The sequence below is a fragment of the Suncus etruscus genome, chromosome 15, assembly GCF_024139225.1.
Source record: "Suncus etruscus isolate mSunEtr1 chromosome 15, mSunEtr1.pri.cur, whole genome shotgun sequence".
In the NCBI taxonomy this organism is placed as follows: domain Eukaryota; kingdom Metazoa; phylum Chordata; class Mammalia; order Eulipotyphla; family Soricidae; genus Suncus; species Suncus etruscus.
The window spans coordinates 92916878-92935160 of NC_064862.1; the positions used below are offsets into that span (position 1 = coordinate 92916878).

At 57.1% G+C, this 18283-nt stretch overlaps 1 protein-coding gene across 1 annotated transcript; it reads right to left on the minus strand.

The window, feature by feature from the left end:
• Positions 1 to 15: 15 nt before the first annotated feature.
• Positions 16 to 7725, minus strand: LOC126029431 (ultra-long-chain fatty acid omega-hydroxylase). The gene is made up of 12 exons (XM_049787707.1): positions 7504 to 7725; positions 6388 to 6532; positions 3969 to 4022; positions 3768 to 3895; positions 3565 to 3686; positions 1716 to 1983; positions 1563 to 1629; positions 1329 to 1458; positions 654 to 787; positions 518 to 582; positions 282 to 364; positions 16 to 193 (listed from the first exon to the last, which is right to left on the minus strand). The coding sequence occupies exons 1-12, from the start codon at positions 7723 to 7725 to the stop codon at positions 16 to 18; spliced, it is 1596 nt and encodes a 531-aa protein (XP_049643664.1).
• Positions 7726 to 18283: the final 10558 nt, after the last annotated feature.

Genomic DNA, 18283 nt, shown 5'->3' on the forward strand with positions numbered 1-18283 from the left:
GGCCGGGCGCTGGGTTCAGGCCCTGGCGGGCAGCGGCTCCACGTTGAGCCAGATGCCGCCCTCGGTGCGCAGGATGAGCTCGGGCTTCCGCCGCACCTTGCGCGTCCGGTCCACGGTCAGGCGGAAGCGCAGCAGGGTCAGCGCCACGGCCACGCGCATCTCGGCCATGGCGAAGCTCTGCCCGATGCAGTTCCTGCGGTGGGTGCGCGGGTGCGTGAGCACCGGCGGGAGGACGGAGGGACCGGCCCCCCGGGGCAGTGCCGCCCTCCCTCGAGGCTCACCTGGGTCCGGCCGAGAAGGGCACGTAGGCCAGCGGGGAGCGCTGCTGCGGGGCGTCGGGGTCGAAGCGGTAGGGGTTGAACACCTGGCAAGGGGGCGGCAGCGGCGGTGACCGGGCAGCCCACTGGACACCGCCACTGGGGACACTCGGCTCATGGCCACCCTCCCCCGTGGCAGAGCGGCTTCTGTTCTGGGCCAGGGAGCAGCCGAAGGCGGGCTCTCGAGGGGGGACACTCACCTTGGAGTCGGGCCACACCGTGGGGTTGTAGTGGGTCCCATAGATGCTGACGAGGCAGATGATGCCTGCGGGGGAGGCAGAGTCAGGGCAGAGTCTGGACTCCCTCCCGGTGCTCCCTGGCTGGCCCGGGCCATACCTCTGGGGATGACACGGCCGTCGGGCAGCTTGATGTCCTGGGTGCAGCGGCGGGAGACGAGGGTGACGGGCGGGAACTGGCGCAGGCTCTCCTTGATGCACATGGTGGTGAAGGGCAGCTGGGTGAGGTCGTCCCTAGGGGCAAAGGGCACAAGGCCAGTCACTCCGGTTGTGGAGCGTACAGTTATATGCAGCTGCTGTAGTTATACATATATGGGCCACATATGCATGTCATGTGTGTGAGCCTGTGGTTGTACATATGTGGGCTGCGTCATTACAGTGTGTGGACTATGTCATTGCATGTATGGGCTGTGTCGTGATACATATAGGGGTCATGTCATTACACACATGTGGCTTGTGTCATCACATGCTATGGGCCCTGCCATTACACATATAGGCCATGTCATTGTGTGTGAGGTCATGTCATCACATGCATGTGGGCCATGTGTTATATGTATTACATGATGTATCACATCCTTCTTGGCCCTGACCATCCGGACAGCAGCTATACCCTCAGAGCTGCTGCCGTTCCTCGTGGTCATGAGCTCACGTCCCTCTGAGGCCGGGCCCAGGGCTGGCCTCAATCTGGGGCTCTGGGCTGGAGAACCAGCCAAGACAAGGGAGACCCTGCCTGCCTGCAACCCCACCCCTGGGTGCCCACCCAGCCCCCGCTCACCACTCCAGCTCCTCATGCTCCCGGCCCTTCATGATGTCCTGAATCTCTTCCCGGCACTTCTCCTGGTACTCGGGATGCTTGGCCAAGTTGAACAGCACCCACGACAGGCCGCTGGACGTGGTGTCGTGGCCTGCGGGCATAGACGAGCACCGATGGGCACGGAGCAGCCCGGGGCAGCTGCCAGGGACTGCAGAGAAGGAACACCACCGCCCCCTGGGCTGGCGAGATGCTCACCCTCAAACATGAAGGTGTCGGCCTCGGCCCGGATGTCCTCGTCAGAGAGCTCCTTCCCGTCCTCATCCTGCGGCAGACAGGGGACCAGGCTCAGTCCACTCCCCCTCCCCGAGCGCCCAGGGAACCCCCCCCATTCTCCCTCTCAGGGCTCACCCTGGCCAGCAGCAGCACGTCGATGAAGTCCAGGGTCTTGCCCTGCTTGGCCTGCAGCCAGGCCTCGGTGCCCTGGATGCGCAGCGCGCGCCGCCGCTCCTGGATGACCTCGGTGGTGAAGTGATGCACCGTGTCGCAAGCCTCACGGAAGCGCCGCCCGTCGGCCGTGCGGTAGTAGATGAAGTCCAGGTACTGGTGCAGGCGGTACTGGCGTCGCACGGCCAGCGAGCTCAACTCGATGATGGCCGAGATGTAGTCACTCTGTTTCCTGCAGCCAGGGAGCCCAGGGCATGAAGGGGTTGTCGCGACCACAGTATAACAAAGCCTAGCCTAGAGCCCATGGCTAAGGAAGGACACTATGTTCAGAAAGCCTTTGGTTTCCTGTACCAACAATGGCCATGAGAAGCTCAGGGTAATGGGGAAATTGGTATAAATTCTCCCCTCTCATTTAAGACATAGTTTCACTAACATCCTAAGGACATCTCTCTGAATCCCTCGGAAGACTACCAAGATTTCTGTAAATCAAAACTGTTTCCTAGTTGCCAAGTAAATGTGCTGAGGCCTGGTTATGCCAGGCCTTCCTGATCAGTACAGGAAGATGTAGTATAGGAGAAGTATAGGAGATAAGAAGGTGAAAATTACTGGAGTCAGAGCATCTGGGCCACTTGGTTTTAAAGATAATCTTTACATCAAAACAAACCCCAATTTAAGCATGCAGTAAACAGCCACACAAATGACCCCCTGGAAAAACAGGAACTGGGCATTCAAGCCACTAAGCTGATTCAGCAGATTTAGGAGACTTTGGGAAATTAGGGTATTGCTAAATCCTAGGCCGTAAGTAAGTGACGTCTCTGGGGAAAGATCAATATTAAAGAGGATGTCAATAATTCTATAGAACGTTTTGATGATTATCTATACCTCACAGATGTCACATTTTCCTGCTATGTAAACCATTGATCAACCCCTTCTTCCTTGCCAACTCAGAGTGACTTGCTAAAGTAAATGTATAAAAGCCCTGCTCTTTGAGTGAAAAAATGGGCCAGATCCAAACTCCTCTCCTGGTGTGCAGTCTAGTCACAATTCACCGACTCCTGGTGTCCACTCTCGTAGAGGACCCCACACCTGTTCCTGTGTCCAGCAGCTCTTACCCAGCCCCGATTGGCCCCTGACCCTGCCATTCCCCAGCAAGACCATGCCCCAAAGAGCCACACTATGTGTACAGCCACGCCCCGATGTATCCTGAAAAGCCCCGCCATGCAAAGCCATGCCCCAGCATGTGCAGCTATGCCACGTCACGCAAAGCCACGCACATCTGTTTAGGCCACACCCCGTGTGTGGTGACACGCCCACTGGTTGAAGCCACTCCCTAACACATCTAGAGAAGCCCCACTATGTTCTGACACACCCCCACCACGCAAAACCACGCCCGTCCACCAAAGCCACACCCCCAGTATGTTCGGATATGCCCCTGCCATATAAAGCCACTCCCCCACCCTGTAAAGCCACATCCAGTCATCATAAACAGCCATACCTCACTATGCCGAGGGCCAAGCCACACCTGTGCCACGCCCCCCAGTGTCCCCCAGCAAGTGGAAGTGACCTCCGTGCTCCAGGCTCTGTCCACTCTGGGCAGCAGGCACAGCTGGACCCGCGGGAGTGCACAGATGCACCCCAGAGCGTCTCTCTGCTAGCACCCAAGTGGGCCGCCTCCCAGCCCTGGGCAGAAAGGCGCAGCCTGGGAGCCTGGCCTGTCCTCCCCGCAGCTCCCAGCCAACCTCAGCATCCAAGCCTCGCACGCACCTCGGGGTCCCCCCGCCCCACCCCGTGCCCTCCAGGCAGGCTCACTCACTCCTGGCAGTCGCTGTTGTAGCTGAAGACGCATTTCTGCAGCGTGTCCAGGGTCATGAGGCTCACGTGCTCGAACATGTCCAGGGAGGTCACCGAGTCTCCCACCAGACGCCGCCACTTGGCCTGGAAGAGACAGAGACGGTGGCCAGTGACCTGCCTGCCCGGGAGGCCTCCCCCCAAATGCACCCGGACCGGCCCCCTCACATGCATGGTGTTGCTGCACTGGTTGAAGATCTTCATGTAGGGCTTGAGGATGTCGAAGTGGAAGGCAGGCGTCAGCATTCGGCGGTGGCGGCTCCACTTCTCCCCTTTGCTCAGCAACAGTCCGTCCCCTGCACCCCAGAAGCTGAAGTTAGGGGCCAGGCCTCACCCCCAACGCCAGGCCCCCTCTTGCCCGAAGCTCACCCAGCCAAGGCTTCAGGAAGCCGTAGAAGAGGTCGTCCTTCGGGGCAATGGCGGCTGCAGGGAGAAGGAAAAGTGAGGGAGGGAGGCCGAAGACCCAGTTCAGGCCCAGAGTAACCCCTGAGCACTGCTGGGTGTGGCCCAAAACAACAACAACAATAGGCCAGCCTGCACCCTACTCCCCACTATGTCTCTGCCCTCCTCGACGCGTGCCAGTTTCCTCACCCCCACCTCAGACCTTGCCACCCCTAGAGAGCCTCTTCATTTGCTTCCACTGTCTTTGCCTCCACAGCTCAGGCAGCCAGAAGGACACCTCCCACATCCTCCTGGGGCCCTTATCAGACTCATACTCCAGATCAGGGTGTCCCTTCCTGCTCACACACTCCTCAGCCTCAAGCAAGCACCAGTATTTCTGCCCTTTCCCAAAATCTCCGGGGCAACTGGTGACCCCCTTGGTCGACCCACCTCCTGCACACTCCGACGGGCACCTCACAGAGATTCCCTCAGAAGTCCTGTGCTCTCCACCCTGTGTCTCACAAACTGACTGCTCTGAGCCACCACCACCAGCCAGCCCCCAACGCTCCATATATGCTCACTGCAACCTGCCTGCTGGCTCCCTTGCACTCCAGACTCACTCATCTGCTCACAACTCAAAAGGCAACATCATGGGGTCATTGGTGTGTGAGTGCTAAATGTTTTATTGAATAACTGCAAAAATTCATGAAGGAGTGTATGCTGGGTCGGTTGAATGGATGGTTGAATGCATGGATGGATGGATGGATGGATGGATGGATGGATGGATGGATGGATGGATGGATGGATGGATGGATGGATGGATGGATGCACAGTGGGTGGATAGATGGATGGATGGGTGAGTGAGTGGACTGATGATGAAATGGTGGATGGATAGGTAGGTGGAAGAGTGTGTGGGTGGATGGATGGATAGATGGATAAGTGAATGGATGGGTGGGTTGGGTGGGTGAGTGTGTGGGTGGATGGATGAGTTAGATGGAAGAAAGTCTGAATAAGTTCTGTTGAATGAGGGGAGAAGAGTTTATAGTATGCATAGATGGAAGGATGATGGGTGAATCTATGAATAAATGGATTTGAAATGAATAGATTGTTACATGGGTGGATGGATAGATGGTGGGTGAATTAATGAAGGGTGCCTAAGTGATTGTACCTGTTGATAGATGTGTGGGAGGGTGGGTGGGTGGGTGTGCGAATATATGAATTCCCCTTCTATATGCTGAAAACTTTAGAACAAGAAAGCATCTGGCATTCAGGTGATGACTTACCCAAGACGTGACTAAACACCCACACCCATAGCCCAGTGTTGGCCAATTGTGGGCACAGTCACTGTCCACCAATTCTCCCACATCGCCCCTGCCCCTTGACATGCCCAGCCCCTGCAGGGCGATGCTGGGGATGGACCTAGAGCAGGCTTAGCACCATTCCCTGTGTCATGCTGGGTGGAGGACTGAGCAGCAGAGGCGCACCGTGTAATTATGGGGGAATGTAGCCAGTATCAGGGCCAGGCACAGGGAGGCACAGGCATTCCTGCCTGAATCCAGGGCAGCATTCCAGAGACAGAAATGGGATCTTGCCCAGCTGGGATTCCTCCAGACCTACTGAGCTGCCCAGACCCCTCTGCTGCTTCCTCACCCCTGCAGGGAGGTTGTGGTTCTTTCGTTCTGCAAACACACACACATATCTGGACCCAACACCCACCCGTCCGCACTTCACTATTCCAAACGCTGCCACTCACTGGGTTTCCCTCAGTGCCCTCCTGAATCAGCTTCTTCGGACCCTCGGCTCAATCCAGAAAACTGCTCTGCATCCTTCAGAGCCCAGCTTCATGATATCTCCTCCAGGAAGCCTTCTCCAAATGCACACACACACACACTCGGTGAATCCTGTTCTCTCCCACCCATCAGTCCCTCGTCAGGCCAGCAGAGCCTGGGCTGTACTCCCATGATGCTCTCCACTTGTGGGGCAGGGAGGAAGAATGTGCATGTAGAAGGAGGTTCAAGGACACAAGGTGCCCTGCCAGGAAGGTGCTCATTCCTGGGCATAGCTGGCCAGATCTGGGTCATGACCCAGACACACTAGTGCTAGGGGCAACTGCAGGGGGGATCATCCCTGTGCATCTCTCTTTCCTAATCTCACAAAGGAGAATGAAAACAAGCATGCCCATCCACTGGAGTTCCTATACAGACTCAGTGAACCAGTGCTCCCCTGGAACCCTCTTAGAGTTCTTCAGCCCTTGCATGGCCCACAGACCCACTGCTGGACCTTCCTTCACTGGCCTTGATGGGCCAGGTCCATTTTCTGTGAACTCCCATGAAATCCTCAAAGCCCTACTCAGATAGGCCTTCTTCTGCATTAGCCTCATGATTCCCCAGAGGCCCTGCTCACCTACCCGAGGCCCCCAGCACGGGCTTGATATAGTCAGGGTGGACCAGAACCAGCAGTGGGAGGACGGGCCCCATCCACACGAGAATGGCATGGTGCATGCTGTCCAACACTTTCTTTTCATCTTGGAGACCGGACTCGTTCGGGAGATACTGCAGAGAGCAAGGGCAATGGAGATGGAGGAAAGGGGGCCAGCATGTGACAGGCTCTGCATCAGACAAACAAAACCTGGGTCACTGGAGCAGGATTGAAAACAGGTGGCCAAGAGAAAGCAATCGATCAGTTAGGCTGTGCTTCCTCCAAATGTCACTCACTCAAGGGCCAGTCCTGAATTGTGATGCTTGAGCTGCGCATGGGGACTGGGAGAGCCCTGGAGCCCGGAGTCAGCCTTGACATTGGGTGGCCACCACAGAACTGGCATCCCAACACGATGGGATGCAGGACAGCCATCCCCAGCCAGCAAGAGACGGAACAGACAGAGTCCAAAACGTGAATGCTCAGATGTACCCTAGGTCGTCCCACCTGCCTGGCCATCCCTGGAGGTAGCACCAAGACTTGGGTCAAGTCCCAGGGCTGGCTAAGAGGCAGCACCTAGGACTCATGCACAGATGCAAATGACAGCATCCAGGTTGTACGGCCATGTATAGACTCATGGTGGCAGCGTGCAGGCCGTACCTGGGTTCATAATGGCAGCATGCTGGCTGTATAAGAAAGGGTTCATGATGGCAGCGCTCAGGATGTGTACGGACTCATGATGGCAGCATCCACACACATCAGTACAGATGCACAGAGGCTGCAGAAGCCAAGCAGGCCAGTGAGTCCTGAGCTCAGGGCCAGTGCGCACACAGCTGGCAGATTGCTGGGCTCACCCAGGTCTTGGGTACTGGCCAGGGACAAGTTGGGCTCAGGGATGGCCTCAAGACTGGGGTTCACTTTCCAGGACCTCCTGCAGCCTGGAGGAGCAGAACTTTCAACAGGGCCAGGCATCTGGGGTCCCATTTGGGGGACATGCAACAGGCCAGGGAAAAAGATTCAGCCTGGACAACCGAGCGGGCGACCAGCCTGAAGTCCAGGACCACCACCACCACCCCTGCCTGTCCTGTTTCCACTGCCCCACACGCACCATGCCCAGATGGCCTAGAAACCAGTTGCGCCTGGGCGGCTGGGGGAAGCAGCGCAGCCGTTGGCAGGTCTGGTAGAAGCAGCAGCACCGCTGCAGGAGCCGCAGCAGCTGTTGGAAGAGCAGGAAGAGGAGGCACAGCAGCAGCATGGATACGGCGCCCACCCGGAAGGCGGTCTTCTCCAGGCCCAGGGCCCCGAGCAGCTGGTCCATGATGGGCAGCATCCTGGGGGTTGAGATGCGGGTCAGCGAGGGGTCCTCTGCCTGGGCTGGATGCTCAGACACACATCCCCAGGCCCTGGGGGGTTCCCCACGCGGCCCCCAGCGCATCTGCCTCTTTCTCCTCTGCACACCCAGGACCTGCCCAGCTGCCCTGACCATGTCCTGTCTGCCAGGGACTTGTCCTGGACACTCATCTCTGTGGTGCCCACTCTGGAGCCTTGTTTTCTGGTGGGGGACACCCGGAGATGCCCAGGGGTCACTCCTGGGGGCCCTATGTGGTGTGGGGGATGGAACCCAGGTTGGCTCTGCGCAAGGCCTGCACCTTCCCGCTGGATGATCAACGGATCCACCTCTCAGGCCTCTGGTTTCCTGGGGTCTGGTGGAGGTGGGACTTGGCTCCAATTTCAGACAGTGCAGGCTTGTGTTTCTCTCTCTCTCTCTCTCTCTCTCCCTCTCTCTCTCTCCCTCTTTTTTTTTTGGGGGGGGGGAGGTGGAGGGCACACCTGGCAGTGTTCAGGAGTTACTCCTGGCTCTGTGCTCAGAAATCACTCCTGGCAGGCTCAGGAGACCATATGGGTTGCCAGGAATCAAACCCGAGTCCATCCAGGGTCGGCCGAGTGCAAAGCAAACGACCTCCTGCTGTGCTATCTCTCCGGCTCTGCTCCCCTTTCTCTCTCTCACGTCCCTCACGCACACATCCCAGTCATATACACACAGATTTCCACTAACACCCACATGCTCACTTACACGCATCGTATGCACGCACACACATGCATCAATTACAAAATTGCACCACACCACACACACACACACACACACACACACACACACACACACACACACACATGCTCCTCTGTCCTATCACACTCACTCATCTACCTGCTCTTTCACATGCTCTCCCAGCTGTGCGCCTCCCCCAGGAAGCCAGCCAGGCAGCAGTAGCCCCACCTGCCCGAGCTCTGGAGACAGGGACGATGAGGAAAATGGAGACTCAGTCAGTTGGTCGGCCGGCTGGAGACGCAGCAGCGCCCCGAGGTGGCTGGACCCACCCAGGGAGCGCTGGTTAGTCAGGTCGGCCCAGCCAGCAGCCTCTGGCCCCCGCCCAGCTGTGTGAGCCCAGGAGGAAGGAATGTGGATTCGAATCAGGCGGACCCGCCTCCTGCCGGCCCCTGGCATCCGCCACACACCGCCTGGCACAGTGAGATGCCCCTGCGTGGGTTCGAGGAAGGGCTGCAGGGAGCCGGCACTTTCCTCCCTCCCGGAGATTTCCGGAGATGCAGCCACCCACCGGGCCCTTCCCATGCTGCGCCTGCTGTGCTCTTGAGCCAAGGGTGCTCCCGGGATGGGGTCTCTGAGGGGGATTCCAGGACGCTCCCTCCCCGGGATACCTCCCACCAGCCTCAGTTTCCTCTCGCATCAGCTGGGGCGGGTCAAGGGGGCAGCCCAGCTCCGAGGTCATCCACTCCTGGCTTGCCGTGGGAGGCCTGGCTCCCTCCCTGAGAGTCCGAAGACCAGCACACATCCAGAATCTGGTTATTGCTGGGGAGTGGGGGGGGGCTGTCAAGTGGGGTCTGCTCAAATCCAGGCTCCTTCCTGAGGAAGTGGCAAATTCCAGACTGTCCACCCCTTCCCCTCCCGGTAGTGCCGGCTGATGCCACAGCCTAAGGGTTGCAGGGGGGGGGGGGACTGACTGGGGGGGGTGAGTACTTGCCTGACCCGGGCTGGACATTCATTTCTCCCCTTCCAAACAAACCCTGGACCCACTTGGGGAGACCACGGGTGTTCTTGAACCCCAGGTCGCAGGGGGATTCCCTGCGCATGAGCCTGTGGCTTCAGTCAGGAGACCCCAGGAGACCCGGCCCGGCCCCGCAGACCCTGACCCATGGCTCACCTGAAGTCCCAGTTGGTGCAATCGGCCACAGCAGCCCGAGGTCTGTCCGGAGCTCAGTGTTTTAACCGGAGGATGCGCCCCACCCGCCTCTCAGCCTCTGGGCGGGACCGACTCGCTGGACCCGCCTGGACAGGGACCTGGGGGGGTGGCTGGGAGGAGCTGAGGCGGAGATGGGTGAATAGACAGGGGGAGCTGAGCCCAGGCTCCCTAAATCCCCGGTCCACCGGCCCTCATCCACCCGGGGGGGAGGGGGTGTGCCTCTGCCACAACCTTCTCAGGGAAACCCAAAGTTCTCTCACACATCAGGCACCCCTGGAAGTGCCTGTGGTGTGGGGGGCTGGGGAAGCCCTCGGATGGCTTCTGAGGTTCAGCCTGCAACTGGCCCTGGGCCCCAGGAAAGAAATCTGGGTGCTCCGCTGGCCTCTAAGGAACAGAATTGGGATGCGCTCCTCTGTCCCACATAAGGGCATTGGGGTGTATTCCTCTAATCCAAAGCCTCAGGATCTGCGGAAAGTCAAGTTAGGGTGGCAGAGTCCCTGTCTGGGTTCTGGCCAACCCACCCGAGTCCAGGCTGAGGGGGCCTCCCTGGGGCAACCCTGCTCCTGATCACAGAAAACCCTCAAACCCAGCAGCACCACCGGATCCAGTGCCATGCCCAGAGCCGGGGCATCACCGGCTAACTCTACAGCCTACTGTGTGGCGGACGTTGACTTTGGAGTTAGTCTGTGACTTTGGAATCATTCTGAGACCACTTTGGCCTCTCCCCTGTGCCCAGACTGTCCCCAGGCAGGGGTTGGCGGGGAGGCAGGGCTGGCCAGAGGGAGCCACATACAGACAGTGTGGTGGCTCCGGCCTCTGTCCTGGCACCCCGGCAGATCAGCACAGAACCAGCACCGCCCAGGCCCTGCTGGCCAGAAAGTGGCTGGTGCCACTGTGCTCGATGATGATGCACATGATCACAGGCCCCAGGCTGTTGACAGATAAGACCAGCCCCGCCTGGGTCAGAGATTAGAGAAGGGAAGCAGAGACCCCGTGGCTGGGAGGGGACCCCAGCATTTGAGGCTGATGATCAGGTCCCCGCCTGGAACCTGAAGGGCGAGAATTAGCGTTGAGTCAGATTGAACAGCTGAAAGATATAATTTCAAGTGTGTCATGTATGACTCAATGGTAGAGGGGGCAGAAGTCTGCTTGAAGGAGGGAGTGAGGGAGTAAATATGGGGATGAACTCCCCGTCACTCCCAGGGAATGAGTGAATGCATGGGTGAGTGAGTGAGTGAGTGAGTGAGTGAGTGAGTGAGTGAGTGGGGCTGTGAGAAAGTGCGTTTCTGAGGTAAATTTCTGAGGCGTGAAAGCATGGATTGTGAGGGAATGAATGAATGTGTGAGGAAATAATGGATGTATGAAGGAGTGAATGACTGTTGGAATAATCAGTCTTGATTCTCTTCAGGATTGGACTGAAGCACCTTTTGGATTGGTCCCTTACCCTGTGGGATTACGGGATTTGTACCCTGCCTGTTCTCCACCCCAGGGGTGGTCTTTCACTTTCCAATAAAGAGCTCAGGCCTCAGGGAGAAACCGCTTGCGAGTTTTGGTTTTTCACCACTGAGCCATCCGCCTGCTGGCCTTCGTGTTAGGAGCAGGGATCTCATGGAGAAATTTTCCTGGACCTGTGCCACCCCTTCAACTTTGTGTGGATTATTTCCTGTGTCGGCGTTTGCTCCCAGACCCGAGTCTCCCCAATCCCTTGCAATTGGGCCATGAGGCGTCCGCTTCCAAGAGTGTTGGCTCTTGTACAATCTCGTATCCCAGAAATTCTCCTCATGTTTCCTGGCCGTGGGGTCGTCACATCAGTCGCTCACGGAGGACGAACAGGCCCCGTGTTCTCCATCTTCCATGCAGGCTGTTTCTGCACTCGGGTGGGATCTTATGCCAATGGGCCCAGCCTCAAACTCATGGTTGCATGTATGATACCTGCTTCTGAGGAAGTTCGTGATGGTCCCAGCACACTGGGATGTGCAGGAAAGGACACTGGGACCAAGTGGGGGGCTGAGAGCGTGAGATTCCAACACAGTGCCCCCAAACCTTCCACCATGTCTAGCGATGTTTGGATGTGACACATTTGAAGGGAAGCGGCTGGGCAGGGTAGGAAGGTGCTGGGTAGGTCGTGCAGCTGGCCAGGAGGAAGGAGCGGCTGAAATTTCAGAAGCATCTGTTTCCCCACCACCTCCCCAGCCTGGGGCAGGCGTCCGGCCACCCCACTCCTCCCAAGCCCCAATGGACCGGAAGGCGGGTCCATGGACGAGGTGAGCGACCCCAGCTGACTCAAGTCCTGAACTCCCTCAATGTGGCAGGGCCCCTCCTCCAGCAATCAGAGACAGTACAAATAATTCAAGAGGTGTCCCGTGGAGGAGGAGATGGGCACTGAGGCAGGTCGACTGCAAGGTGGCCGACATCCGAGCCGGGCGTCGGGGACGGGTTGGATTTCAGCAAGTACCTGGCCTGAGCAGACTGGTTCTGACCCTCCCCCAGAGACTTGAGGCCAGCGGAGATGGCACAGGCACTGGGAAGGGCAGGGAGGGCCAGTGTGCAGACCAAGGGCCACAGGCCAGCGAGAGGGAACCCCAAGGGCGCCTGGTAGGGTGAGTTCCAGCCCTGCTGTAGCTGTGGCTGGAGAAAGTCCATTCGGGGGTTTCTGTTGGGGACCTGGCAGGGCTCAGGGGATCGGAGCTACGGCCCCACATTCTCAGCCCTCCGCTGACATAGTTGATGGGTTTGGGGGCATTTCCCACAGTGCTCAAGGGCATGTGGGACAGGGACGAACTGGGTGTCAGGGGACACCAGGCAAGTACTGTTCTGATCCACTTCAGTGTCCTGTCTCCTCTCTGCACCCCCTTGTGGAGGACCCGTCTCTCTGCGCCCACCCTTCCTCCATCGCCCCACTCTGGTGCCTGCCACCGCAGGGTCCCTGGGAGCACCTTCCACCCAGTACAGAATCTCCCCTTCTCAGACACATTGGGCCGGGGGCCAGGGACGCTCACACGCCACCAAAGAACCCAGGATGAGCTGCCAGAGTGTGGGCTGTCTCTCTGGTGTGTGTGTGTGTGTGTGTGTGTGTGTGTGTGTGTGTGTGTGTGTGTGTGTGTTGGGTGTCCAGGGCCCAGCAGGCTAGACACAAAGGCAGGACAAACTGTGGTGTCCCTAGTGGTGGCACCTGGCCCGGAGGTGGGCACGGGAAACATGTGGGAGATGGAGGGAATCAGATTGGCAGCGTCCCCTAACCCACAGTGGGTCCCTCGCAACACAGGTTCTTGCCATGGCTCAGGAGACAAGGGGGGAGGGGTTGGGACAGAGTAGGGAGAAGATTACAGGTATGTCTCTCTGTGGGACCCTGAGAAACAGAGAGCGGGGAGAGCCCTAGACAGCCTGCTGAAAGGCAGAGACCCCCGTCGAGGTGTCCTTAAAAAGCTAAATGTGGGCCCGGGGAGATAGCACAGCGGCGTTTGCCTTGCAAGCAGCCGATCCAGGACCAAAGGTGGTTGGTTCGAATCCTGGTGTCCCATATGGTCCCCCGTGCCTGCCAGGAGCAATTTCTGAGCAGACAGCCAGGAGTAACCCCTGAGCATTGCCAGGTGTGGCCCAAAAACCAAAAAAAAAAAAAAAAAAAAAAAAAAAAAGAAGCTAAATGTACCCAGACGTACTTGGGACCCAGTTTCACCGCCAAACTGGGTCCTCCCACCCAGGAACTCTGACTCAAGGGTCTGGGCATATTCACAGAGATGTTCTGAGGGACCAAAAGACCCTGCAGAAAGGAAGGTACTGGCTTTGCGTGTAACCGTCCCTGGTTCCATCCTTGGCATTAGGGTGTCCCCAAGCATAACCAAGAGTCCTTCCTGGGCCGGAGAGATAGCATGGAGGTAGGGCATTTGCCTTGCATTCAGAAGGACAGTGGTTCGGATCCCGGTATCGCATATGGTCCCTGAGCCTGCCAGGAGCGATTTCTGAGCATAGAGCGAGCCAGGAGTAACCCCTGAGCGCTGCCGGGTGTGACCTGAAAAACAAAACAAAACCAAAAAGTCATTCCTGAGCATGGAGAAAGGAGAAAGCCCTGAACACTGTCAGGTGTGGCCCCCAAAGCAATAAAAAAAGTGGAGGCCAGAGTGATAGCACAGAGGGGAGGGCACTGGATTTGCACGAGGCCAACCCAGCTTCCATCCCCAACATTCCATAGGATCCGCCTGGAGTCTGACCCCACCTCAGTTTGTGAGATTTCTTATTTCTTTTCTTTTTTTTTTCTTTTTTCTTTTTTTGGTTTTTGGGCCACACCCGGCGTTGCTCAGGGGTTACTCCTGGCTGTCTGCTCAGAAATAGCTCCTGGCAGGCACAGGGGACCATATGGGACACCGGGATTCGAACCAACCACCTTAGGTCCTGGATTGGCTGCTTGCAAGGCAAACGCCGCTGTGCTATCTCTCCGGGCCCATGAGATTTCTTATTTCTTATTCCAAACTAGAACTCTATTCTCTTCTCTCTCCCCTCTTCTCTCCTCTCCTCTCCTCACCTCTCCTCTCCTCTCCGAACCCACCACAAGTAACTTCTGAGCATCAGCACGGGTGACCCCATAACCAAGACACATTTTTTTCAAAAGTGGTTATTGCCAAAATTGTAACAGAAAGCTCACCGAGCAGCAACCACAGCCCAGCCAACCCCCAGACTATGCATGACCTTAGCAACAGTACCGCTAGAACAATTAGTACAAGTTGATTCTTACTTGATCGAAGTTTTGATAATTCCACCTGCCTCTGTGTCGTAACCATGTGAAGCAAATTGGTGTGTGCCTGTAAGACGAGGTGGGGCAGGCTGGGGTGGTGGGTGAGAGACACTGGGAACCAGTGGAGGGGAGGTCACTTTGCTGGTGGGATCCGTGTTGGAACAGGGAATTCCTGAAATGGATGAAATGGATAATGAACACTTGAAAATCACGATGTTCTGATAAAAAAAAAAGTTTGTAAAAGTAGAACCATAAACGCAAAAATGTCAAATACTTGAAGCATATGAAAATAACTTAATTTTTTGAAGTGGTGTTCGGAGGGGTCAGGAGGTGGCTGAGGGCACTGAAGGTGGTCATGCCAACAAGCCCCAGCTTCCACTGACAGACAGGTCCCTTTGCCGGGACCCCTGGAAGGCTGCAGAGCCTCGGGACTGGCAGCAGAGAAGGAGGGACAGGATAGAGGACAGGGGATAGGGGACAAGGTTACCTGTTACCAGGTCTAGCCTTTGGCTATTGCCAGGACCCTCCTCCTCCCTCTCACCAGTTGGCATTTCCCAAGAGCTCCCAGGATTAGCCTCTAATCCCTCCAGCCCCCAGGAATTTTGTGGGGTGGGGACCCACACTGATGCATCAGGCCTCAGCCGGCTGCAGCTCAGCCAATCAGAAGCTCATCCCCTACCTGTCCAGCCAATCCAACTTCAGCTCTGGTCTCCATCCAGTGATGCTGCGTCCTGCCCTTACCCTGCAGCCAATTAGTCTGTCTCTGCATCCTCTGCTTCAGCCAGTCAGAATCCTCTCTGATAAGTAAACTCTGCCTTCCCGCTCTTAGCCAAACTAATCTTTGACCTCTTGGCCAATCAAACCCCACCGCCTGCTTTCCCGACCAATTAGATTTTGCCTCTCTACCCCACGAACCAATGACATCTACCGCCCCTGGTCTAAGCCCGTCTCAATCCCTTAAGCCTCAGCCAATCAGAACGATGCTCGGGAGAAAGGGAAAGTATCTTGGTTGGACCAAGATACCAACCACTCATTCTTCCCAATTTTAAAATCAAGAGGGTGGGCTGCCTTTAATTCGTTAGTTTGTTTATTCATTTATCGATCTATGTACTTAACTTAGGTGCCATGTGTTTATGATAAGTTTATGTCATGTTTATATATAAACATTTTTATCTATGTATTTACTTAATTTTTGGGGCCACATCCCAGGAACCCAGGATTGGCCTTGTGCAAAATAATAAATTGCCCTCTCCCCTGTGCTCCCCTGTGCTTTGGACCAGGAGTCTTTTTTTCTTTGTTTGTTTTGGGGGCCATACCTGACAGTGCTCAGGGGTTACTCCTAGCTCTGCGCTCAGAAATTGTTCCTGGCAGGCTCAGAGGACCCCAGACGAGAGGCCGTGAATTGAACCCGGGTCAGCCACTTGCAAGGCAAACTTGCCCTCCCGGCTGTACCATTCATTGCTCTGGACTTCTGGGAATTTATTTTTACCCACTTCTTGGCTGTGCCCCTGCCTCCTCTGTGCCTGACTGTCCACAGTTGCTCACAGCCTCCCTGATCTCGGGGTCCTTGAGCTGGTGTTGATCTGGGGTCCATGAGCAAGGCAGGTACCTGCTCCCGGTTTGTCTTCATGCTGGGGAGCAGCAGTGAGTGAATCTGCTAATGAACGGGGTCTTCGTCCAGTTGGGGTCTTAAGACCCAGTTGGGGTCCAGGAAGGAACAGGGAGTGAGTGTGACGGCAACTGGCACTCTGGGCTGGGATGTCGCACTGGCTGTGCTCAGGGACTCAATGCCAAGAAATGAACTCGGTGCACCATGCCTGGGGCCCAGGTGCTCCAGCTCTGTGAGCCATCAGAGTCCTGGGCCATGATGCACTGGGGCTGATGTGGGTCCCACGGCTCCAGAGCTAAGATCCAATGAGTGGGAGTGCTGGGAAATGAGAGTGCCAAGAAAATGCCCGTTGCTGGGAACCCGCAAGCCCCCACCTGAGGGTGAGTGGGCTGGGTCAAAGGTGACCCCCCACAAGCAAAACTGCCATTCTTTTCTGGTGATTGCATGTCTCCCTAGGCTCGATCGTTCTCTGGTAGCAAAGGTCAGTATGTCAAAGGTTGGCAGCAACGGCACCAGTGGCATGGCATCTGTCCACCCCCATACTGTGACACTTCCAACACTCACCACCCCATCATCGTGACCCCCTTGCAATACCCACCAGTGCCACCACTGTGACCCCCCCCCCAACACCAGCACCAACCAGCACCACTGGGAGGAGTCCTGCCCTGGGCCAGCGCCTGTACTGGCTTCAGACGCAGGAGTCCTAACAGCTGCTGGGCTCTGGGTTACTCCAGCTTGGGAGAAGCTACTTCCCCTCTCCGAACCTGTGGTCGCTGTGTGTCACTGACCATTGGGACCATCGGGAAGCCAAGACTTTCCTTGAGCTCTTCCTCTGCTGGGGGAGACAAAGCTCTGGATCTTGCCAACAGAGATGTGGCTTGGAGTGAGGCCGTGTTTGTCTGTCTCGGGGAGCCCTGAGACAAAGAGGCCCAGAGGGGAAGCCCCACCGCTGCAGTGGGAACCCCAGCGTCAGCCCATCCAGCTGTACTTCCTCAGCCATCATCCTCACGGGCTCTGGCAGCTCCTCTTGGCCGGGGCCCTTGGCTGAGACCTATGAACACAGTTGAGGGCGTATGGCCTCTAGAATCAGAGTATGAAGGTGGGTACAGGCATGGATACGTGTGGTCACAAATGTACACACAAATACATTATATGCATTATACATATACATGGTCTCGTGTGCATGGAGGTGCGTATATACACAATTGCGTGTGTTCACAACAGGCACAGTGATCACGTTGTATACATGCAGACACGTGATCACATGTGTGGATACGGACACACAATGCTCGCTGGCCTCCAGCGCATCTCCCTGGACCAGGTGCCCCGCCGGTACCAGCTGTGCTGCCCTGGTTCCAGAGCCCCAGACGCCTCGCCGCGTTGGCCTGCCCCAGGCCCACTGCCCGCTGGAAGGTGCTCTGCCGGCGGCCCAGTCCAGGAAGGCAGCCCCTGTGGGACGGACTGGCCTGCGTCCTGCTTCCTCTGTGGTTCCCAACTGGCACCAGGCCCAGCCCAGGGCGGGCGGGCGGGCGGGCAAAGAGCCCAAGGCAGGTGCCCGCGAGGGAGGGCCTGCAGATGCGGGAGGGGCCTCCGGGCGGGGCTGGGGTGCCTGGGCACTGGGTGAGAGGCTCCCCGCGCCCCCAGCGCCCACTGGCTTCCCGGCTGCTCAGTGCTCGCGCCGCCACCTGCTGGATGGGACCCGGCCCTGCAGACAGAGCTGGTGGGTCCCACTTAATCCCGCCCTGGAAGTGGGGGCTGCCCTGAGAGTCGGGCCTGGCTAGAACCCCCAAGTTCCTTCACCAGCGGTGTTCATGCAAGCTTGGCGACTTCCAGCCTCTGTGGCGCTGCCTGCCAGCGCTGCTCCCTTTACAGTGCTCCCACAGCCCAGGTGCTTAAACTCAGGAGTTCATCACGCATGTAGGGTAGACGCTGAGCCCACAGTCGCCCATGCTAGAGGCACTGCTTAGGGTCCGGCTAGAATAACCGAACTCCAAGAAATAAAACAAAAAAACTGAGAGGGGGCTGACAGGATAGTGGGGAGGGTGTTTGCCTTACATGGGACCAACCCACGTTCGATCACCGGCATCCCATAGGGTCCTCCAAGCCTGCCAGGAGCAATTTCTGAGTGCAGAGCTAGGAGGAACCCCCTGAGCGCTGTTGTGTGTGGCCCAAAAGCAAATAAATAAATAAATAAATAAATAAAACAAAGCAAGTACCCCTCCCAAAAAAGGGTAAGAAGTTGATGAACTTTTGTCGAAACAATAACACAGCAGGGAGGCTGTTTGCCTGGCGC